Source organism: Leucopleurus acutus (genome assembly GCF_964270905.1).
Source record: "Leucopleurus acutus genome assembly, chromosome: 2".
Classification (NCBI taxonomy): Eukaryota; Metazoa; Chordata; class Mammalia; order Artiodactyla; family Delphinidae; genus Leucopleurus; species Leucopleurus acutus.
The window spans coordinates 52,353,116-52,378,028 of record NC_139143.1 but is presented as its reverse complement, the minus strand read 5'-3'; the positions used below and the strand labels follow the sequence as shown (position 1 = coordinate 52,378,028).

Genomic DNA, 24,913 nt, shown 5'->3' with positions numbered 1-24,913 from the left:
GGAAGATCATAAACAGAACTCCAGTGTTTTATTGCAATTTTTAAGTTTGTTTTCACATTTTGGATTTTAATACATCTGAATTTTTATTTTGTGTGTGGTATTAGGTAGTGCTCTAATTTTATTTATTTATTTTTCCCATGTGGAGAGCCACTTGCCCAACACCATTTTGGAATAGTCAGTCCTTTCCTGACTTTTTGTAACACCACCTCTGATATTACATATTACATGTTGAGTTCTCATACATGCTTAAGTCTTTTTTTTGAAGTGGGGGGGTTCCATCTTTAACTGTTTATCTATTTGTCTGTCTCTGGGCCCATAGCACACTTTATTTGTCTTAGCTTACGAGAAATCTTGATAGTAAGTAGGTCTATTTGACCCCCTCCCTGTTAAAGCTATTTTAGCACAATTAACATAATAACATTTTTATATGTAGATCTGGTTTACCTAACTATATAAGAGGAATATATTCTGTATATATCTGAGAATGGCATATGTACCTTTTTTTGCCTTTATTTTAGGATGCTAAACTTTTAAATCAAGCATTGTAGAAAAAAGCAATAATGTGTTCAGAGTATATTTAAAGTTTATTAAACTATACATTTGCTTTGTAAAGTTGCAACTTAGCAAAGCAGAGAGATGTACAATTATTTGACGATGTCAGGCCCTTACATTAGATTTAAATGTAAAAGAAAACTGATTTGGTATTTGTAAGAACATCATACAGAATACACAAGACAATGTTGATAATTATGAAAATTCCTGACTTTTAAGGTGTATAGAAATGACATTATAGATGGGAGAATGGTTTGAAAAAGAGCTTGCAGAGTAGTAATTTCACATTGAATTGTAGCTGCATAGGGGATATTTAAATCCTCATACTTTATGGTCTACTCTCTGGTTTCTTTCTTTTAGACACACGTTCCTTCCTTCTGGTTCAATGAAGATCACTGAGACCCGCGTTTCAGATAGTGGGATGTATCTTTGCGTTGCCACAAATATTGCTGGGAACGTGACTCAGTCTGTTAAATTAAATGTCCATGGTGAGTTTTGAAATGAAGGCATATGCTATGGCATATACTGGCCACAGGGAGACCTATTGTCCCAGTTTCTTTGATAATTAACCTCAAATTGTATAGAGAGTAATTATAGAAAAATTTTCTAAAATCTGAGACTTGTGATTTCCTTTCAGTTACTCTGAAATCTTTATCTGCCCTCTGTAAACATCTCTCCCCTTTTTCCTCAGATGCACAGTATTAAAATTTTGGATGTCAATTTTACTAGATGTCTACAGTCACTTATGACTATTGTTGATACACCATAAAAAAAGAAAATGTGTTTAGACTGGTGGCTTTTTGTTGAAGTGAATGTGAATGCCCAAGGAAGAACTTAATAGCATATAAATGGTCATTTTCAATGTTTATAGAGCTCAGCCACTGAAAACATTCTGCTCCTGGGATTCTTTAACTACTTTAAAACTCTCTAGGTAGTCTGCTTTCTTCTCTCAATTTGCCATAGTCTATCTATTGATAATTACTCATTCATTCAACACATGCTTAGTGAGCGCATACTGTAAGCCACACATTCAAATATCAGAAGAAATTTTCTCCAATAGTTTTGACCTGATTTCACTCTGCGATCAGTCACTGCAGTAGCGTCCTCTTGACTGTGGGATATGAAATCCAATGAGAGTTCTGTCATTTACTAGCATTAGGCACATTACCTCCCCTCTTCTATATTTAATTTTCTCTTTCATAAAGTGATGATAATAATACAGGCATATCTTGGAGATATTACTGTTTTAGTTCCAGACCATCTCAATAAGGCAAATAGGGCAATAAAGTCAGTCACACAAATTTTTTGGTTTCCCAGTGCCTATAAAAGTTATGCTTACACTGTACTGTAGTCCATTAAGTGTGCAATAGCATTCTGTCTTTTAAAATAATGTACATACCTTAATTTAAAAATACTTTATAGCTAAAAAATGCTAACCGTCATTTGACAATGCAGGGTTGCCGTAAAACTTCAATTTGTAAAAATTGCAATATCTGTGAAGTGCAATGAACCAAAGCACAATAAAATAAAATAAAGTATGCCTGTACTATCAAACTTAAAAGTTTGTTGTAAGGGAAAACCTTTAGAATATACTGGTTAAATATTAAGTTTTAACAAAAGGACAGAGGAATGGGGTTTGTTAGGGAAGTAAAGTACATAAATTCTAATCATATTCTTATGAGTCAACTTGATTATAGTTCATAATGCTTGTATGTGGAACGCCATACTACTTGCCAGTGTTTTGATAAATTATCTCATTTAAATTTCTGAAGGAATGTAGATAAAGGGAAATAATAGAGGCTTTATCTTGATTTTCTTCTCTGAAATTAACAAAAGCTTTTATTAGAAATATTTCGTACTGTCTGGCTAAACCTTCCACAAAGAGAACAAAAACTAAGAATACGTGGAGAGAAATGCTTTTTGTTTTGCTCACTTAGATGCTAGAGATTAACTGGATTGCCATTTAAGAGGGCTTTAAACCTTAAGTTATTTACATATTATAAGAAATCTGACATCATTAAATGCTTCCTTTTCCTCGAGTTTGGAATGGGGAGTTTTATATTCATTATTTCCCATAACCCTTGCAGTGTATTGGTATTGAAGAGGTTATCTTGCCTAGATTATCAAGGAAACAGGCCTCAGGAAATTCACTGAATTGCCCTAGATCACACAGCTAGTTAAGTGGCCTGAGCCTGGATGCCTCTTGGTAAGGAGCTCTCATTTAAAGTGAGAAAAGGAGGAATTTTTTAAAACTTGGATTATTAATACTCAGTTGCTGTTTCCAGTGCCTCCAAAGATACAGCGTGGCCCTACAGTTATGAAGGTCCAAGTTGGTCAAAGAGTGGACATTCCATGCAGTGCTCAAGGGACACCTCTTCCTGTAATCACCTGGTTTACAGGTGGAAGCGCCATTTTGGTTGATGGACTGCAGCATATTAGTCATCCAGATGGAACATTCAGCATCGACCAAGCTGTGCTCTCCGATGCTGGCGTATATACATGTGTCGCTACTAACATAGCAGGCAGTGATGAGACGGAGATAACGCTACATGTCCAAGGTGATTTTTGGCCTAGGAAAATATTTGTACAGTGGGGGAAAAACCCTGGAGTCTATACAGAATATATAGTCTTGGATGGTCTTGGATCACTTTCAGAAGATTTCTATATAACTTTTATGACTCTCTAGTTAACTTTGAAAGGAGAATGATTCCAGAAAGAAATGAAACTATACATTACAAAACTGTTTACCTTTGAAAATGGAGTTGCCCTGGATGATGTAGACAGTGGAAACAATCCTAGATAAGTGCCCCACCCGCTATTTTTGGTTTGGAAGAAATTGTGGGCAGAGTGGGTTGGAGTAGGATTTACCTCACAGTGGTAATTTGCACTCAATATTAATCCCTAGAAATCGAGGTCCACTGTTCCCTGTAATGATGTAGGCCTTATTTTGAGGGTTTAAATATTAATCCTTGGGGACTTCCCTGGCGGTCCAGTGGTTAGGGCTCCAAGCTTCCACTGCAGGGGGGCATGGGTTCGATCTCTGGTCAGGGGAACTAAGAACCTACAGGCCACGTGTCACGGCCAGAAAAAAAAAAAAAAAAAAAAAAGATGAATCTTTATTCCTTCAAGCAACAGGTGTTTATCAAGTTCCTGACAGGCGTCTGTCATGATCTGGGCAGTGAGGAGGAAATAGTGGCAAAGGTAAAACACCTGCTCTCGTGAGCGGTTCTGTAAGTAGGCAGAAAGCAAGCAAGTACAGATCGTGAGACGTGCTGTGTAGAAAATTAAAATAGGGTGATGCTCCCAGCAGTTGGCTACTTTAGATTGAATTGTCGTGTAGGACTTCTCTGAGGAGATAATGTTTATAGTGAAATCTTGTTGACTGGCGGGAACCAGCCATGTCCAATCAGGAGGAAAAGCACTCCTGTCAGAGAGGATACCATTGCCAAGGTAGGAATAGAGAAGCAGGTGTCATACTTAGCCTCAGAAGAGTTCGATATTGCCCAAAGAAAGCCTGTGATAATGCATTTCTTTTTCTAACAGAACCACCTACGCTGGAAGATCTAGAGCCTCCGTATAACACTCCATTCCAAGAAAGAGTGGCCAGTCAACGCATTGCATTTCCATGTCCTGCAAAAGGTGTGGAATACTCGGACACATGGGCATTGGCATAATGTTGTATTCTTCCCGAATTCTATATGGAACCCCAAACATCATAAAATTCTACTTGTCAGTCCTCGTTATAACATTTGGGCATAATGGAAACTAATCCCTCTTTCAAGTAACAACTAGGTTGAATAGGTATTTTTCCCTCCCAGGTGTTTTATTTCCTTCACTGGAAATACCTTCTGTTTTTTCAAACTTGCCTTATCTAGCATGTTTTCCAGGTCGTTCATGCTTCTTCCTGTTACTTCTTGTAGTTCATTGTATTTTTGACAAGAATTCTCTTTAAAATGTGACAGATAGGGCTATTCAAACTTTGCATATTTATCTCAGTCAGGGGTATAAATTAGGGCAATCCCCTTGTTTGTTCTAGATACTTCTTTTCTAAAAACCTCTTTCTAGATTTATCCTCTCCTGGTAATTCTGGAGCCAGGTTGTAACTTGGCTCTCTGATGCTTGTCCAGACTCCTTCTCTCCCTGAATTTCTGGGTTTTCTATCCCACCATGTTTCCTGGCAGGAGATTGTTATTCTCTCTCCTCTAGAGGATGTGAAAAAGGCACTGTCACTGTCACCTTACTCTGGATGCCCAATAGATGGTTAAGAACATCCTTTCTTTCGCATATGCGTTCATCTGCAATGACTCAAATGAGTCTGTAGCAGTTCTGGCAAAGACCAAGCAGTATTCTTTCCGTGACCTCCTGGAGGGCTCCATGCCACTGGTAGCATTAGTGCTCCCACATGTAACTCTTAACTCTCCTGTCCCTGGAGACAGTGGCAGCTGAAGGTCCTTAAGGCTGTCTCTGTTACTGTAGCAAGATTTTGCCTCTCTTAACAGCATTAAAAGAAAGATAACTTTAACAAGATTTTCAGATACCTAAAGAATTGTCAGTAACTATTCCTGGAGCCAGTGGGGAGGGAGGCAAGGCCTGGAGAAGGATCCTTGAGAAAGGTTTAAGTTCAGCTGAGTTCTGTGGGTGCTTACTACTGATGGAGCCCTGCCAGTGGCACTATTGCTCGGTACTCTCCGCTGAATCCCTGACTCCCAAGCTGGCTTGGACTTCCCTTTTCCATTTTGAAATACCACCTCTTCCTAGTACTCTATTCTCACCGGGGATAGAATTCTTGAGTTCATTTAAAATAGCTAGATGCCTTTTCATTTTATTTGCCATGAATTTCATCTTGACCATGGTTGTTCTACCATTTAGAAATAAAATAGAACACAGTTTCTTTCTTTTGCCTGTTCATTTACTTTTTCATTTATTAACTTAACAAATATTAATTGAGAAGTTTGAGAACCACATAAAAGAATGAGTAAGATGTAAGGAAATGATTATCACCCCCTTTTTTCCTTGACAACGTGAACAACTGCAGTCCATCAGTTTTCTCTTCTCTTCCTCATCAGTCAGCATCTTACTATGAGGATGATGAAATAGGCGAATATTTTTGTTTTGTTTTTTCCCATAAGTATAGTCATTTTATTAGTTCATAGTCATTCATAGTCAATCACAGTCACTTTTATAATTCCTTAACTCAATTTGAGTTTAACCTAGATGACACATTCTATGTATTCCTGCCATTCTCTTGTACTTAGATATATGACCATTCTTTAATATTTTTATTATGCTTTAATATAAGATTATTAGCCATGTCTTATACAATTATATTAATTTTATTGAATGTGCTTTTTGATTTTTATAGAGATTAAGTAAAATGTGAAAGTACTTAGAATAGTACCTGGCACATTGTTTGCTAAATAAATACATTCTTATTATAGAGTTTACTGTTTGTCTATTTCAGGTACGTCCTTTTGACTCCATGATGCATTTTAAGATGGTTTTTATCACTTTCATTCATGAGTTATGTAACTTCCATTCACTCTCTTGGTCATAAATAAATTGAGGAAAGCCGTTCTGCTCACTGCTTTCTCAGCTTTCTTTTCAGTATAAAAAGTCAAGAAATAATCTATTGCCCTCTGTTGAACAGAATGGGATCCCCAGAAGATGTGTGGATAGTAGACGTTCCTCATCTCTGCTCTATCAGGCCTGTTTAAAATGTGACTCATGAAGCATCATTTCTGTACATCATTTATGTACTCTGAGCAATCTTCATGTATACTCCTCTGATAGCATCTTGTTTTTGCTCTTCCTTTATTTTCATCCAAAAACTCTCCCCATTTCTAGTCCATTTAATTAATATAGCTTTTTCCCCCCACTAGCAGCATAAACTCACTCAAGAAAATGTTTTGCTTTGCTTACTGTGATCTGAATGTCTTGATAAAAACAACTTTAATCAAATTCTGCACTACAAACCATACATCTTTTAACACTGATCAGGAATTAGAGGCATTAAATACCATAATCTCATCAAAATCCCATGCCAGGAGCAATATCTTCAAAGAAGCATAGTACCTAAGTGTACATGTTCTAATCATAACAAATTTTATTTCTCCTCAAGATATTTGCCATTTAATAGTGACTTCTACTTTTGTTGTAAAATATCACAAAGCTTTAATTTCTTATTTAGGTACCCCCAAACCAACCATCAAATGGTTGTGGAATGGTAGAGAGCTGACAGCCAGAGATCCTGGTATTTCTATATTAGAAGATGGTACATTGTTGGTTATTGCTTCTGTTACGCCATATGACAATGGGGAGTACATTTGTGTGGCAGTCAATGAAGCGGGAACCACAGAGAGAAAATATAACCTCAAAGTCCATGGTAAATACAGATAGAAATGCTAAAATCGTATAACTGAATATGTGACATTTTCAGATTCTTTTATATATGTTATTCTTTCAGTCTAGTGTTATTTAATATTTATGTGAATAGACGTGTTATCGACCAGAAAAGTAGTGGTCTAACTGCATTTATTGGTTTATTTGTTATCACTGAAAGTTCAAATGGTAGAAAAAGATACAAAGTCAAAAGTCCCCTGGACCTGAGCTAAGCCATCTGCTTATCCTCCCTATGGGCAGGGAAAGTTGTTAGGTATATGTGTGTGTGGATGTATCTTCCCAGAGATATTTTTATGCAAAAATGAAGAAATATGAATATATATTTCACCCTCTTTTTTTTACATACAAAAAGCATTTATAGTAGACCATTATATACATTACTCCATACCTTGCCTATTTCATTAAACACTCTATCCTGGGGATTATTCAATATTCCTAACTCTTATTTATGCCTACCTAGCATCCCACCATACCACGATTTACTTAACTTTCTTCTAGTAATGATGAGCATTTGGTTTGATACCATTTGTTTACTATTCTAAGTAATGCTTCAATGAAATCATGTATATACGGCACTTTGCATGTCAAAGGATATGTGCATTTTGAAATTTGATGGATATTGGCTTCTAGAAACACTGGGCAATATTCATTCTCATCAGCAAAGTAGTCTCACATAACTTGAGACTCTAGCAGTTTGCATTTTGAGTGGTATGTGAAATAAATAGGATCTCCCTTAAATTTATCCTTAATTCAAAACTCTAAAATAATAATTAAAGTAAAAATTCAATGAGTTACTTATAAATATAGTGGTCAAGACTCTTCATTTCATAATAAAAGCTGTCTTAAGTATGACCAGCCTTTCTAGCTATCAAGTATCTCAGAATTTGCTTTCTAAAGTCCTTTGGAAAGAAACTTTGTATATAATATTTATTTAAAACTAGCTAACTACAACTTCTCACTTTTTGCAGTTCCTCCAGTAATTAAAGATAAAGAACAAGTAACAAATGTGTCCGTGTTGGTCAACCAGCTGACCAGTCTCATTTGTGAAGTTGAAGGTACTCCATCTCCCATCATTATGTGGTATAAAGATGATGTCCAGGTAAATGGAGACATCCAAATATGCATAGGTCCTTGCCTCTCCCTCTGAAGTAAATCATTCAAATGTGACTTTCTTATTAATAGTATAAAAATTTTACTTCAAATTTTAATTATGCATTTTTATTAGGATTGGAAATAACACTGACCCTTTTGGCCTTAAAAGGTGACTGAAAGCAGCACTATTCAGATTGTGAGCAACGGGAAGATATTAAAGCTCTTCAAAGCCACTCCAGAGGATGCAGGAAGATATTCCTGCAAAGCAATTAATACTGCAGGCACTTCTCAAAAGTATTTTAACATCGATGTGCTAGGTAAGGAAAATATTCTTTTAAAAAACTGCAGTTCAGATGCATTTCTCATATAGGACAGCATTAACTGTATTAAAGAATAAAGAGATGAAAAATAAATTGATAGGAGAAATATCATTCATTTTATTCTATTATTATTTTTGTCTTTAATATTGGTTAATCAGAACCATGTGATATAGAAAGTGTATAGGTATTTGTTATTATCATATAGCGATGTCTATGGGTACTTGGTACTGTCTTGTACAGAAAATACTAAATTACTGCTCTTGTTAGTTTCTCTAATGATGTGGTCAGGAAATTCGTTGGGAAGTAACTATACAGGATGATGCACAGTAAAATTCATTCATGTTGCCAGCATCTCCTAAAGCTGCTAGGTTGTACTTGAACTGAGGAAGGTAGTAAATTCGCCCTCCCCTGCATTCTAATTAATTCCTATAACTAAACAATCTCAGCCCTGATTCTAATTAAGTGGGGAGAATGCTGAGAATGGGTAGCAGCTGTAATAAATTGGGATTTAAAACATTTAAAATGTTTTAATCATAAAATTTCTATAAGTTTAGTTTGTGAGATTATATTTGCTTATTAAAATTTACTTTGTGATAAAATGACTTCCTTCCTTTTCAATGTTTTGCTCCTCGAAAGGGCATATGATATGTAAGTCTGGAGTGGAAGTGAGGTCTGGGAATGATGCTGCATTAGAATTACTGTTCGTAAACTGCTAAAACATACAAGTTCTCTCTCTCATAAGTCTTCTCAAAGCCTGAGGTACTTTGAATTTCCTCTGCTAAAATTACCATTATTGTATTTAAGTATAGGTTATAAAAACAAAGTGATCTTTTCTATCATTAGTCTCATCGGCATTATTTCTCTTGGCACTCATTTACTCTCATGACTTTGACTGCTGTCTGTGCACTGATGACTCCCACATTTTTATCTCCAACTCAGACTTCTTCCCTGAGCTCTCAGGTGATATATCTGCTCTCCTCTACAATATCTTGGCTTGAATATCTCAGTGGCATAGAAAACTGAAAGGTCTCAGTAAATGCCTGTTCTGGTCGCCTTCAGTGACCCCCATCATAGTGACCAGCATCTCCATCCATCCACTTGCTTCTGACACAACCTGGTGCTCATTCTTCCTACCTCCCTCTCCCTGACTCTGTAAATCTGTCTACATCCTGTTAAATCTGCTTCTTAATTCCATGTTAATTATAATTTATAAGCTGAATTAATGTAATAGCCTCCTAACTACTCCCCTTCATCCAGTATTTGCCACTGGAATCCGATCTTCATTCAGAAGCCCGTGTGGTCTTAAAACAAATTTGATCACAGCCCTCCCTTATTGAAACCCTTTAATGGCTGATCATTGCTCTGGAGATTAAGATCAAGCACGGTAGTGTGATATAAAGGGGGAGGATTCAAAGACCAGGGAAGTTTATAGGAGCTCTTTAATATGCTTTATAATTCCGAGAATAAAAACTAGTACAATCTTTTCACATTATATCTCATTTACAATTTTAGCATAGGAGCCCTTTAAAAGAGACAAGGGTAATATATGTCAAACAGCACTATGATAGAATTGAAACATTATAAGATTGTCATTGACTATGTCATTCATTATCTAAAACGTATAGCAGTAGTAAATTTCCTTATATGAGCTTGACTGCTCATTTATATTCTAAACTCCTTTTGTACATTGATTTAATACTCCTCAAAATGAGTTCTTTACTACTATAATTCTTCCAAGTAATTGTCTTGCTATCAAATCTTTCATGAACGTGTTCCTATGTTTAAATTTGACATTTGGGTCTGCAGATGTGATATGAAAGGGATTATTTTATGGTATTTTACTTTTAACATTAAGATCTTGTTGAAATATTATAGAAATCATTATCTTCTCTCACTCCCCACTCTTTTTGCTAAGTCATAGATTTTCATGATAAAATGTCTTTGTTCAAGTCCCACCCACCATAATAGGTACCAGCTCCCCAAGTGAAGTCTCAGTTGTCCTCAACCAGGATACCACCCTTGAATGCCAAGTCAAAGGCACTCCCTTTCCCATTATTCACTGGTTCAAAGATGGCAAGTGAGTACCTCTTCTGTATTTGTTACAACGATCCAATTGTTTAGAAATAGATGTGGATTTTCCCCCTCTTAATTATCTTACCACATAGAATATTATTAAATGAACATGAAGGAAAAACAATATTCAAAAATGGTCTCAAATTTATGAATTTATGAATTGTAGGACTTCATAAATGCTGGGAATTTATTTTAGAGACACAGAGGAACTCACATTTATTATACACTAAATATACACTAAGGGCTAAGAATGAAAAATGCAAGATCCAAGTACAGAGATAATCTTGTCTTTACATGGAATTGTTTGAATTATTAAAAAGGAAAACTTGCTTATGACAGCAAGATGCATGCTTAAGCTAGTTTAATATATGGTCAAAAAGGAACAACCACAAAAGAGCAATTAGATGTTTCTCTTGGCCCTTGTGTATTATTATAATTTCTGAAAGCAGCTGTCTAAGACAAATAGCAAAGAGTAAAGGTTTTCAGTGTATAAAATAAAGGATTGTGTAAAAACTTTTTATATGTCAATAAGAAAGACAAACAACATAGAAAAATATGTGGAGGGTATAAACAGGCAATTAAGAAGTTATATAGTTAATCAATAAATATATTAAAAGATGCTTACCTTCAATAATTTGGAGAAGGTAAGCAAAATAATGTGATTTTGTTTTTCATAGGTTAGTTTGGCAAGAAAAAGTAGAGGTTCGAAAAATATCAAGTGTTGGCTTAGAGTATGGGAAATCAGGATATAGGACTCTGATGGGACAATGTAAATTAGTACTCTGAAGGGCAATTTGTTGATATCTATTAAAATTTAAATGCTCATATGCTATAATGTAGCAATGACACTTCTGGTGTCTAGGACAGGGAAGTCGGTCATCTGTTCTGCAGGAAGGCTTGACTCCCTGAATACTCCCTGAAACACTGAAAGCAGAAAAGTGAAAACTGCTTAAAGCTTGACATTGGGAGAGAGGATAGATGACGTATGGCATTGTCTTATTATGAAACACTGGACAGCAATTCAAAAGAGTAAGATCAGGCTATATGTGCCAAAACTATCTCCATAGCTATTGTCAAGTGAAAAGTAGAACAATAATACAATACCATTTATGTATAACAACTTTAGATTCCTCTAGCAATACATTTATGGGTGAAAAATGTTTAGAAAAACATGTGGAAGAACACAAACTAAACTGACAATCATTAAGAAGTCTAGAGAAAAGACTCACATTAGGGGTAATACAAGGAGACCTTTTCTTATTATAATGGTTTTTTGTTTGTTTCAATTTTTGTGTTACTTGTATAATTAACCATCAGTGAAAGTTTTAAAGTTACTTCAATTTGAGTAGCATTATCAAGTATTCCACTTCTTTAAACAGTTAAAATGCATTAAAGTAAGGTACTTTATTCTCTTAGTTTTAGAGAACTTAAAAGAGTCATACCAAGGAATAGTATGGGATGCTACCACAGAAAATTAAATGTGTTTCCATTTAACCTTGTAGTCTGATTGGTGGCTTATTAATATAGCAGTGCATCTATTTATCATGGGGCTAGTTCACTGCAGCTTTTTAAAAACTGGCTATGGGTCTTCCTGAAAGAAGATCAATGGATTTTAAAGGCATGACTCTTAGGATATCATAGACTTTAATTACCATGATGTTTTAAGTATTAAATAAAGCTGCTGCCAAACATGAAGTAAGCATTTTATAGTAGTTAGTAAATGACTCTGTATAGTAGAAGACGACTTCCTTGACAAATATATATGAGCTGCCTTTGGGGTAAATATCTTTCAGTATTTATGATTATAAAAGCATTTATATTTATTACAGTATCTACTTTTTAGGAAAATTGGCATGATCATTGTCTTTAGTAAGTAATAACCATTCATTCTATTGTAAATATTTTTCCAGGTGTTATAATATTAGTTTACAAATAATATTGCTTAGCTTGAAGCTCCTGTACACTTAGTTTTTCTTTTCTGAATGATGGTAGAAATTTTGGCTTTGTAAACCAAAAAAAAAAAGGGGGGGGGGTATGAATGAAAGAAATAAAGTTTTGTATTAATATTATTCAACAATTTAAGTTTGAAATGAAGTTCAATTTAATAATTTAATATTATTCATTTAATTTAAGTTTAAGTGAAGTTTTGTCTCAGAGTGATAATTATCTACTTTCATTAGTAAAGTGGTTTAATAATTCTGTTCTTCTGAACAGAAGTACTTAATCATATCATTGTATTTTTTTTAGATTCATACTAAAAAACTCAACTTTGATTCATATTTTTAAAGTCATATGATTTAATGATTTTTGTTGTGATTAATAAAAGAGAAAACATTTAGGATAACAAAAATGGGCCCATGGAATAAAATTTTACTTTTTCTAGGCCTTTATTTTTGGGAGATTCTAATATTGAACTTCTAGACAAAGGACAAATTTTACATTTAAAGAATGCACGAAGAAGTGACAAGGGACGCTACCAGTGTACTGTGTCTAATGCAGCTGGCAAACAAGCCAAGGATATAAAACTGACTATCTATAGTAAGTGTGACGTTCTTATGCTTTTTACTGTTATTATCAGTTCTCATTATACATGAAAATCAGGGTTCGCTCTACTGTTAACTGCTCTTTGATTCAATACAAGTAATTTGGAATGCTACTTACTTTAAAAGAAAAAGCCTATTTTCATGTGTTTTAGGCTAGAACATTGCATCCAATTTTAATGTATTTTATCATTAAGTATGGATTTCTTCAAGGGGTCTAGTGATTTTCATATGACCTCACTTAAGAGGTCAAGTATGCCCTGATTTGTTAGTATAAGATAAATCAAATGTCTGTATCCCTAAAGGGGTTTTTAAAAAGCTCTAAAAAGAGTAGAGATGCATGAAATACAATGAAGATGATGGTATGAGAACAACTCAATTATTCTATTTTCATTGCATCTTGGCCTTTATTCAGACCACATGGTAATATTTTAAATGTTTTAGGCTGTGCTGCTATTTTCTCTCAGTTAAGTCCCCATCAGAGGTATGTAGCCCTCATTTCACTAAAATTCTCAATATCCCCTGAGGAAGGTGACTGCCAAAGTCATTTATTTTTTATGCCAGGAGCCATAGGAAGGCACTTGAACATTATGTTGCAGGCACAAAGAATTGCATGATAGAAAGGAATAGGACTCATTAGGCCAGTCATGCTTATTGTGGCTCTACTTCCTGCACTATCTTCTGCTTTGTGTAGCGTTTGACACTCAAGGAAAGTTTAGATACCTCAGGAATGTCACTCCTTGTAGGATCTTCCCAAACCAAACCAATCACGTCACCACTCTCTATTACGTTGTCCTAGTTTTCTTTATAGCACGGATCACTGTCTGATAGTTTAGTTGCCTACTTATGGGTTTATTTACTTATTTACTATTTCTCTCAAAGGAAGCTAAACTTCATAAAAGCAGGGCCTTGTTTTGCATGTTCTCCACTTTAATGTCTGATACACAGTAGCTCTCAAGAAATACTTGCTCGGTGAATGAATTGTTCATTCATACTGTTCAGTTTGGTAGGCACCAGCCACACATGACTGTTGAGCATTGGAAATGTGGCTAGTCCAAATTGAGACAAGCTGTAAGTATAAAATACACACCAGATATCAAAGACTTAATATGGAAATACAATGTAAGATACCTCAGTAATAATTTTACATTGATTACATCTGAAATGAGGATATTTTAGATATATTGGACTAAGTAAAATGTATTATTTTCCTACTTTTTAATGTGGCTACTAGAAAATTTTAAATTATATATGTGGTCTTAATTATAATTCTGTTGGACGGTGATGGCTTGAGTCATGGATGTAGAAAACAAACTTACGGTTACCAGAGGTTAGGTGGGGAGGTGGCGGGAGGATAAATTGGGAGACCGGGACTGACATATACACGCTACTTTGTATAAAATAGATAACTAATGAGACCCCGCTGTATAGCACAGGGAACTCTACTCAGTACTCTGTAATGGCCTATATGGGAAAAGAATCTAAAAAAAAAAAACAAAACAGAAAGAGTGGATATATGTATATGTATAACAGATTCACTTTGCTGTACACCTGAAACTAACACAACATTGTAAATCAACTATACCCCAATAAAAATTAAAAAAAACAAAAGGAACTTGGGCTTCTGAGGTAAGTGGACTTGGGTTCAGACCCAGCTTCTGCCACTTACTAACTTTGCAACTTTGGACAAATTGCCTGACCCCTCTGAGCTTCGGTCTCATCTATAAAATGGGGATAATAATAGTACCTACTTAATAATGTTATTGTGAGGATCAATTGCTAGATACTTTATATTTCCCAGCTTACAGTAAAAGTTCAATGAATATTATTCATTTATTATTATCTACTTAGTGATTGTATTGTCTTGCAACTTGAAATATATGTAGAATCTGGCTTGATTTCTGTATAACTTCACTGATTTGCAAATTTCCCTTTTTTAATGTTAGTTGTCTTTATATAAAGTTCAAATAGCTTTCTTGAGTCAAAGAAATTTTATTTAATGCAGGCTTTTAAATCATTTCTTTCTACAAATAGAAGCCTGTGGAAGAAATCAGTCGTGAACAGACATGTATTCCAAAAAACAGTAATGTTACTGAAAGATTAGCTGTACAGGCATCCAAGTTAAACAAAAGTGGTATTGCTACCATTGGCCTCCTACCAGAACCAACCTTTTGAACAATAGGTGCAATATTTCCCCTAAGCTGTTGAATAGTTTTCTCTACATTGTTGTATTGTTGCCAAAGAATGTGATGAATACGTTTTGGTGATTCAATAAGACTCCTATTTCCATAGGAGTTGAGTTCTTTCATTTCAGATTTTCTTGTTCATTTGGTATGATGCCCTAAGGCACCGAGAAGAGAGGGCTTTGTAATGACTAAACCTTCTTAGATTGTCTGAGATGAAAGGCACTGTAACACTGTGAAGTTTTAAGTATTCAGTAACTCAGGAAATAATGCTACTTCCTCTCTAGCAAGCTTGTCTGCACCTCTGAGTGGGTAATCTTAAGCTTATTTTATTTCGCTTGTGAAAATGCTTTTATTCCTAAGAATAAATGAAACAGATGCCATACTTGGGCTAACGGTGAGAAATATTTATATAGATTGCAGGTTGAGAATGTGGTTCATAATGCAGTTTATTCATTCATTTTCTTTATTTACATACTAACGTGAGGAAAAAGCAGGTGGGTCTGATGCATCTGAAAGGCAGAAATGCACATTGTGCCTGAATTAGGGAAGAAATGGAGACAAAATATGATGAAAAATAAAAGAGATGGAGGGGACATGGGGGGTGGGGAATGAATGTGAAAAAAAAGGAAATAAAGAGCTTTTAATAACCTGTGGGGAGACTGCAGATTCATAGCCAGTAGTTCTGAAGCAAAGATTTTTAACCTGCAGTCCATGCATAAGTTTCAGAGGTCTGAGAGTTTCCCCAAATGGTGTAAAAGTCTTTGAATGTATATACATGGTACATTTTAATGTGCAGTGGGTTCATAACATTTACCTGTAACACCCTTCCTCAAACAGAAGTACAGGTCTCATAAAAGTATACGTGAATTAAATTGAAACAGGAAGAAATATTTATCTGGAAGATTTAAACAGTAGATGGTTTATTGTTCTGCTTTCAGCTGGAAATGTTCTTTGACTAATTTTTTCCTCAATTTCATAAATAAAAACTTTTAAAATGAACTCTTTTCAATACAAGTGATATTCCTTTGTAAAGCATTCATGGAGGGTAAGGGGTTGTTTGAACCTATGTTCTTGACTTCATTTATTTAATTTAATTTAATTTGTTTATTTTTATTAGTTTTTATTGGAGTATGGTTGCTTTACAATGTTGTGTTAGCCTCCACTGCACAACAAAATGAATCAGCCATACATATACAGATTCCCCTCCCTTCTGGACTTCCCTCCCATTTAGGTTACCACAATGCATTAAGTAGAGTTCCCATCTGTTTTTGACTTCATTAATGTATCATCCAACTAATTAGGCTAGCCAGTTTATTTAGACAATTTCAGCTAAAAATTTGATGTATGTTTCCAGATTCCATCAGTAGGCTCAAATCAAAATTAAAATTTAAAGTCTGAGGGCTTCCCTGGTGGCGCAGTGGTTGAGAGTCCGCCTGCCGATGCAGGGGACACGGGTTCATGCCCCGGTCCGGGAAGATCCCACATGCCGCAGAGCGGCTGGGCCCGTGAGCTATGGCCACTGAGCCTGCGTGTCCGGAGCCTGTGCTCCGCAACGGGAGAGGCCACAACAGTGAGAGGCCCACGTACCGCAAAAAAAAAAAAAAAAAAAAAATTGAAAGTCTGAGTAAAATGTTCTTTCTTAAGATTTCAAAATGGTGGCTTGAATTGAAATTAATTAATTATCTATAGCAGGACTTGACAAACCTTTTTCATAAAGGGCAAGTTGGCAAATATGTTAGGCTTTGCAGACTGTGAGGCAAAATCAAGGACATTATGTAGGTACTTACATAACAATAGAAAGAAATGCCTACCAATTGTTTATTCATGATATTCTATTTTTCTGATAATTTTAAAAATTGTAAAATTTGTTGCAATACAAGTCTGCTAATGAGAATGGATTTCTTTTGGAGTGATAACTTTTTACTTAATTAGAGTTCAAAGTTAATGATTCCTGTCACCAGAATTAAATGCAGATGTTCATCTGTTAATACTGGTATGTAAGGAGATTTTATGTATTTCATTTTTGAAAATGTCTTTTCATTCAGATACTGTAGATACTGTCAAATACTAATATCATTTCACAAACATAAGATTTTAATTGATCATATTCATTACTTGAAAGGCATTTGCAGAATTCTGTTATGTTCTCTTGGTATTTGACTTTTGGCCTGCCATTCTACTCCCAATTAATCAATTCCAATTGAAGGTTAGATGGAAGGCCCTCGTTTTCAGAGGTAGAAGAACTTAAAATGTGGAAATTTCATTTGCATTTGCATCAAAGTTTGCCAAACATTGTTGAAACTGAAAGTTGAGCTCAAAATATATTCACTGCAAATTTGTAGGGGAATCGAGATCTGAGTTTTGTTTGACAGCATGGCAAATGTGTAGAGGAGCTTGACATTACTTGTGATTCAAACAACAGAATGAGTACTAACAGTATAGATTTTGCATTCAAGTGCTGGTTTTATCTGGTAAGTTTAGGTTGAACTTATTAAGAAACATTGTCAAGTTTATGGCAAAACTAAATTCCAAAATCATTCAGTACTCAATAATAGTGTTTGAGGACAATTCTCATTCAGAAAAAATTCAGTCTCAGTCCTAAGCTCCAAAAATTAAAATGTAACTTTACCACCATTAAGACATTAAGCTGCTATAAGGTAGAACAAGTCATTATATTCACCTTCTACTTCTGACAAAAATTCGTGGAACTGATGATATTTAAGTCCATAAGAGCAAGTAAAATACCCCATGGACAGTTCTCTTTCAATAACACATGAATATTTTACACAAATGCTGATGAATAGTACAAGGAATAATGATAGACTTGTACATTTTAATAAATTTAAAATGTAAAATTTGTAAATTTCTCTAAACCTTTTTCTGCCCCACACGTATTTTTATCACCATCAGTTGTAGCACATCTTAGCAGATTCCACTTCAGGTTGTAATAAATTAGTGCTTTTTCAACTTCTTTGAAAATATTTTTGTCTGTAGTTGTTCCATGCAGACTATTCTTAGAGATTAATTCTTCAGTTTCTTCACCGTGGCATTGACTCCTCAAATAAAAGACAGCTAAGCAGTATCAGTAACATGTCAATTTGTCAAGAGCCAAGAATACTGTTCAGAAAAGTTGCCTTTAAAAAAAAAAAAGACTATTGATATTGTCAGTTTTCTCAACTCTTCAAGCAGTTTTTCTTATGGAAAGGCTGATCATCTTAAATTGATTAGTTTAGGCATAATTGTTTGCTAATGCAATCATTCTTGATTTAATTAAATCACTGTTGGTAAATGGCTCTCCTTCCTTGGCTAACAAATGAGCCACTCAGAAACTTAGATGGTAGCCTCATTTTGACTTTTTATCTTTGTGAAGAAATTCTGCCTAATGAGACATTCCATTTTATATTAATTTATCGGTTGTTTTTCTTTGAATGGGATATATTGTGATAAGTGCTTAGGTTAATAGAGTTAGTGTACACTGTATTTTTTCAAAACAGCTATAGTGTTATTAGAAAATAAACTCAGTGCTTTGCCATTGAACCTAATAACAAAATAATCCACACTGTTCTGTGCTTTAAAAATGGCACGTTTTAAAGCTTACTTTTCTTTCTTTTGTGTGTTTTGACATGGGGAGTATGCACTGGTAATAAAAGTAAAGTAAAATATCATGGTATGGTGATATTTATGGCACTTGAAATGCTGTTGGCTTATAATTGTGTCACGGAAATTTATGGTGAGCTGAGCAACAGTGAGAAGGAATGAGAACACCACATTTGGTATTTATTGCAACAATTTAACTCTGCCATTGTAGAAGTGAAAGTAGCCATAGACAGTACATAAACAAATGAGCATGACCATATTCCAATAAAACTTAATAGGTGCTGAAGTTTGAATTTCATATAATTTTTACATGTCACAAAATATTATCATTATTTTGATTTTTTCCAGTCATTTAAAAATGCAAAAACTGTGCTTAGTTCAGCATCTTGATGCCTGGCCTGTGGGCCATAATTGGCTGCCCTGATTTATATAGTAAACCACCTTATAGAAAAATTATTCCACCATCAAATTTACCTCACAATACAGGCATACCTCTGAGATATTGCAGGTTCTGTTCCAGACCACCACAATAAAGCAAATATTGCAATAAAGCGAGTCACACAAATTTTTTTTGGTTTCCCAGTGCAAATAAAAGTTATGTTTACACTATACTGTAGTCTGTTAAATGTACAAAAGCATTATGTCTAAAAAAAGTACACACCTTAATTTAAAAATACTTTATCGCTAAAAAATACTAACCATCATCTGAGCCTTTAGCAAGTCATAGTAGTAACATTAAAATCTCTGATCAGATATACAGATTGCCAACAAACACATGAAAGAATGCTCAGCATCATTAATCATTAGAGAAATGCAGATCAAAACTACAATGAGATATCATCTCACACCAGTCAGAATGGCCATCATCAAAAAATCTACAAACAGTAAATGCTGGAGAGGGTGTGGAGAAAAGAGAACCCTCTTGCACTGTTGGTGGGAATGTAAATTGGTACAGCCACTATGGAGAACAGTATGGAGGTTCCTTAAAATACTAAAAATAGAACTACCATATGACCCAGCAATCCCACTACTGGGCATATAGCCTGAGAAAACCATAAATCAAAAAGAGTCATGTACCACAATGTTCATTGCAGCTCTATTTACAATAGCCAGAACATGGAAGCAACCTAAGTGCCCATCAACAGATGAATGGATACATAGGATGTGGCACATATATACAATGGGATATTACTCAGCCATAAAAAGAAACAAAATTGAGTTATTTGCATTGAGGTGGATGGACCTAGAGTCTGTCATACAGAGTGAAGTAAGTCAGAAAGAGAAAAACAAATACCGTATGCTAACACATATATATGGAATCTAAAAAAAAAAAAGGGTGATGAAGAACCTAGGGGCAAGATGGAATAAAGACGCAGACCTCCCAGAGAATGGACTTGAGGACACGGGCAGGGGGAAGGGTAAGCTGAGACAAAGTGAGCGAGTGGCATGGACATATATACACTATCAAATGTAAAATAGATAGCTAGTGGGAAGCAGCCGCATAGCACAGGGAGATCAGCTCGGTGCTTTGTGACCACCTAGAGGGGTGGGATAGGGAGGGTGGGAGGGAGGGAGGCATAAGAGGGAAGAGATATGGGGATATATGTATATGTATAGCTGATTTCCTTTGTTATAAAGCAGAAACTAACACACTATTGTACAGCAATTATACTCCAATAAAGATGTTAAACAAAAGATATATTTTTATTAAAGAATCCATCATGATCACTAAAAAAAATAAAATAAAATCTCTGATCATAGATCTCCACAACAAATATAATAATAATGAAAAAGTTTGAAATATTGCTAGAAATACCAAAATGTGACCAAGACAGGAGGTGAGCCAATGCTGTTGGAAGATAGTGCCAATAGACTTGCTCAGTGCAGACCTGCCACAGACCTTCAGTTTGTGAAAAATACAGTGTCGGCAAAGCACAGTAAAAGGAAGTATGCCTGTATAGTAGATCTTGCCTTCATTTATGTGTGAGGAAAAAAATATGTATATCAATGTTTGTCACTGTGAACTAGTTCTAAGAACAATTATCAGAAAACATTAAGGAATTCCACTCAGATCTAGATACTGTTTTCTAATATTCTTTGCCACTAAAAAGAACCAGAGCTTCTAGGAGAAATAGTTAATTCTAAGGCTGGGGCAGAGTGTATAAAGATGAGCCTGGAGCATGTAGTAGGGCCAGAAAATAAGAAAATACTAAAATAATATGATGTGAGTATGTCAAAGGGACATAGGGCCGGTTGGAATAGCTCCCAAAGGCCATAACTGGAACAATTTGAACAATAAAATAATGTAGTATTGGATTATACCCAAAGTATAAAATGAATCTCCATGAGTGCATATTGATATAAAGAAATAAATTGGGGAAGAGAGACTAATCTCTCATACAGAAGAATTCCAGATGATAAATTATGTAGGTATTCCCCTCTCAAGGAAGTAGAATAGCTCTCCCCCTCATATATATGGGCTGGGAAGAGTGATTCTTTTCAAAAGGGCAAAAGAGAGTAACTTTACAGTGGAGGAACCTAGCAAAATCTACCTCAACCAGGTGGTCAAGGTCAGCATCATCAGTGATAAGCTGTGTTGATAGTGTGTACCCTTGATATGACTGATGAGAATGGTACTCCGTGATCGTGCTTCCAAAACCCATAACCCTAGTCCAAACATAAGAAAAACATTCTCTTCTAAAATAAAAGTTTATTTTAAAAAATTAAAGCACTCAAATTCAGGCACATGCCATTTAATTTATTTTAAGTTATTGCAGTGATAGCACAATCCTGGAATGATCGTGTTCAGAGTATGTAGCAGAGCTTGAGTCAGTGGTGGTGTTTTTCCAGCAGCAGAGTCCTCATGTGGTGTGAGAGGCCAGACATGTGGTTACTGAATTATGAAAGATACACATGTAGCCAATTAGATGAGTATAATTGAGTGAATGAACTCTCTGTGGCGGTTCCAAAAAAAAAAAAAAAGTAAGAAGAAGCAAAAGTTAAAGACTCCACAGCTATTACCAGTAGCTGGATCTGAAAGCACTTAGGCCTTTTGTATTTCCTGGGGAAAGGGCATGCAGTTGTACCTCATCTGACATTTTTGCTCCCTTGGCCTCATTTCAAACTTATTGTATTTACTTTAAGTGGGATTTATTTTGTTTTGCTTTGTTTGTTAAACACGACTTTCTTAGTTACTGTAATATGATCTATTGGGCTTAAATGAACCCCTGAAATGAAAACTGACTTTCTGCTTTTACTGAAATCTGAAACCCAAAAGGACAGTGATGAAGATTGTTTTGACAAAACAGGCAACTAATTATCAATAGGTAAATCACAGACTTCCTAATTGTCTTTAATTCATATTTACTTTAATGCATTATTTAAATATCTATAGCGTTTGAGACTTTGATGCAGATGCTAAAACTTAGAAGACTTGTTTCTGTTCTGAAATCCTTTGTAGTTCCACCTAGTATTAAAGGAGGGAATGTCACCACAGAAATATCAGCACTGATCAACAGCATAATTAAACTGGAATGTGAAACACGGGGACTTCCAGTGCCTGCTATTACTTGGTATAAAGACGGCCAACCAATCATATCCAGCTCACAAGCACTTTATATTGATAAAGGACAATTTCTTCATATCCCTCGAGCACAGGTCTCTGATTCAGCAACATATAAGTGTCAAGTAACCAATGTTGCTGGGACTGCTGAAAAATCATTCCATGTGGATGTCTATGGTAAGGAAAAAAATATATGTTTTAATTATGTACTTTTCTGCCTATGCTTTCTAATATGGCAACATGCAATTTGTTCACTAATAAATCCCTGTTGGGTTGGGTTGTCTTCGATATGCATACATTGGAATTAGAAGAATTTGTCTCATGATTTGGAAAAATATTTTAAAAAGCTAAGGTTACAAGAAGTGGCCCATTCATTCAGTCAACCACCTGCCTATGGCACTAGGGAATCTAGACCATTTGATTTTTACGGAGAAGGTGAAGTAGTTCTTAGCGCTAAGCTCATTCTCTCCAATTTGTCCTTTTTAAGCCAGACACAGTATAGCATATCCGACAATATTTAGACTAATTGCAGATCGGCTGAACCAAGAAATTCTTTCCTCAGTAGCTTAGGGGGAGATGGACATATAGGTAGTTTCTGTAGTCAAACTACGTGAGTTAAAAATGAAAAGAATCCCCTTTATTTCATGAGGATTTTAAAGAATTGCCTGAAATACTACTCTTCTCTACGTAGTTCCTCCAGTGATTGAAGGTGACTTGGCTGCGCCTCTCAATAAGCAAGTGGTTATTGCTCATTCGTTGACACTGGAATGTAAAGCTGCTGGCAACCCTCCTCCAGTTCTCACCTGGTTGAAAGACGGTGTACCTGTGAAAGCGAGTAACAACATCCGCATAGAAGCTGGTGGGAAGAAACTAGAAATCATGGGTGCCCTAGAAGTCGATAGGGGACAGTATATATGTGTGGCTACCAGTGTGGCAGGAGAAAAGGAAATCAAATACGAAGTTGACGTCCTAGGTAAATGAGGATGCTGCCACCTGTATTCTCATATTCATAGCAAAACCTGACTAGTTTATTAAATGCTTTTGTGTTCATGGAATAATAAAACAATCTTAGAGAAGGTTTAGTGATCTGTTCAACTCTGGACTACACATTACTGAGTGGTGAATTGATCACCAGAGTCCCAAGATCTAAAAACCCACATAAATCTTCCACTTGCCCTGATAGGTACACTTTGTAAGTAGGTAGATGCCTTTTTACATTTGTGACAATATTTGATTGTAGTGAGTGACAGCATGGTCTCTTGTCATGAGCACTGTGTTAAACAATAGGAAACTTAGTCTGTGGCACTTGGAAAGTCATCTTGTAACCTTACATCTCTATTTCTTTATAAATTGAAGGCTTTCAATGCAGGCCCAATTTTTGAGGTTCCCTTATCTTATTCTTATGAAAATAAGCAACATAAAATATGAATCAACTTTATGTTTTGATGGCATCATCAGCCCCATAGTGCTAGATTAACTGAGAAAAATTCACAGTGTGTCGAAAGTATATTTATTGATCGTGGCAAATGTGTATTGTAAAAGGTATTTTACAATACATTTCTGAAGTCTCCTTCATGTACCAAATGACTATGATACTTATCAGCCTTCTAAGTGCAACTTAGTATTGCTTAAAGTGATGCTATATTTTTTCTTGTAAACATTTCTTTGTATGTTACATCCTTGCTGTTTTCTAGTGCCACCAGCTATAGAAGGAGGAGACGAAATGTCTTACTTCATTGTGATGGTTAATAACTTACTGGAGCTAGATTGTCAAGTGACAGGCTCTCCTCCACCAACTATCATGTAAGGGTTTTGGTATGTCTTCTAAATATCTCCCACTTCTTTATTTGAGTGTTTTAGAGCTATCTTGAAAGAGGTTCTGTGTCATTCAAAAGTGATTTATAAAATTATACTAATTATATCCCTCTTTTAAAAGACGTACTCTATATTCAAGGCAACTTTTATCCGATACTCACAGGGCCCATAAATCTCAATTAGAAGACTTCGTTATATGCTCTTAAAAATTACATTTTCAGTTCATAGAGACAGACTATTAAGCAGTATCTGTCAGATCTTCCTGAAGCACTGAAATGTTAAATGAACAACGGAATTTAAAACAGTATGCCAGACATATTAAGGAATAGTGGAAGTTAACATGAATATATGATTACCAATACTTTTTTCTCATTCCTTCATTCACAAAGTATTTCTTCAATACTTATCTTTCATTTCCAAAGTGCTATGGGATATGTAAAGGAACAGATACTCAGCTAACTTTTGGGCTAAAATATGTTCACACATGATTATAAAACTAAATGGAAAGTGATAATTCATAATAAATTAAAAATTATAATGCTATATGATTTTAGGATTTTATTTTACAGATGTTTTAAGATTATGTGTGTTTTGTTGGTTAATATTATTTAAGCATTTGAAGTGAGTGATAGGTAGGGACATTTGCCTCTTTCTGTAGCCCAGCATCAATAGAAGAATGAAGAACTGTACACATAGTTCTTGGGTTCCAATAATATGCCAGCTTCTTTGTTAAACTAGGTTTCCTTTTTCTTTTCCCTATTTACAGTTTATTTTATT

The 24,913-nt window shown here is 35.2% G+C and overlaps 1 protein-coding gene across 1 annotated transcript in view; it reads left to right on the top strand.

Moving 5' to 3' along the window:
* The window catches only part of HMCN1 (hemicentin 1), a gene marked incomplete at its 3' end in the record, with an annotated part of 530,768 nt that overhangs the window by 280,603 nt on the left and 225,252 nt on the right, over positions 1–24,913 (top strand). The window contains exons 23-33 of the mRNA XM_082833486.1: positions 913–1,040; positions 2,838–3,110; positions 4,096–4,191; positions 6,740–6,934; positions 7,920–8,050; positions 8,213–8,360; positions 10,314–10,440; positions 12,820–12,974; positions 22,220–22,498; positions 23,013–23,294; positions 24,016–24,124. Of these exons, the coding sequence (XP_082689612.1) occupies positions 913–1,040; positions 2,838–3,110; positions 4,096–4,191; positions 6,740–6,934; positions 7,920–8,050; positions 8,213–8,360; positions 10,314–10,440; positions 12,820–12,974; positions 22,220–22,498; positions 23,013–23,294; positions 24,016–24,124 (1,923 nt within the window). The remainder of the gene's footprint in view (positions 1–912; positions 1,041–2,837; positions 3,111–4,095; positions 4,192–6,739; positions 6,935–7,919; positions 8,051–8,212; positions 8,361–10,313; positions 10,441–12,819; positions 12,975–22,219; positions 22,499–23,012; positions 23,295–24,015; positions 24,125–24,913) is intronic.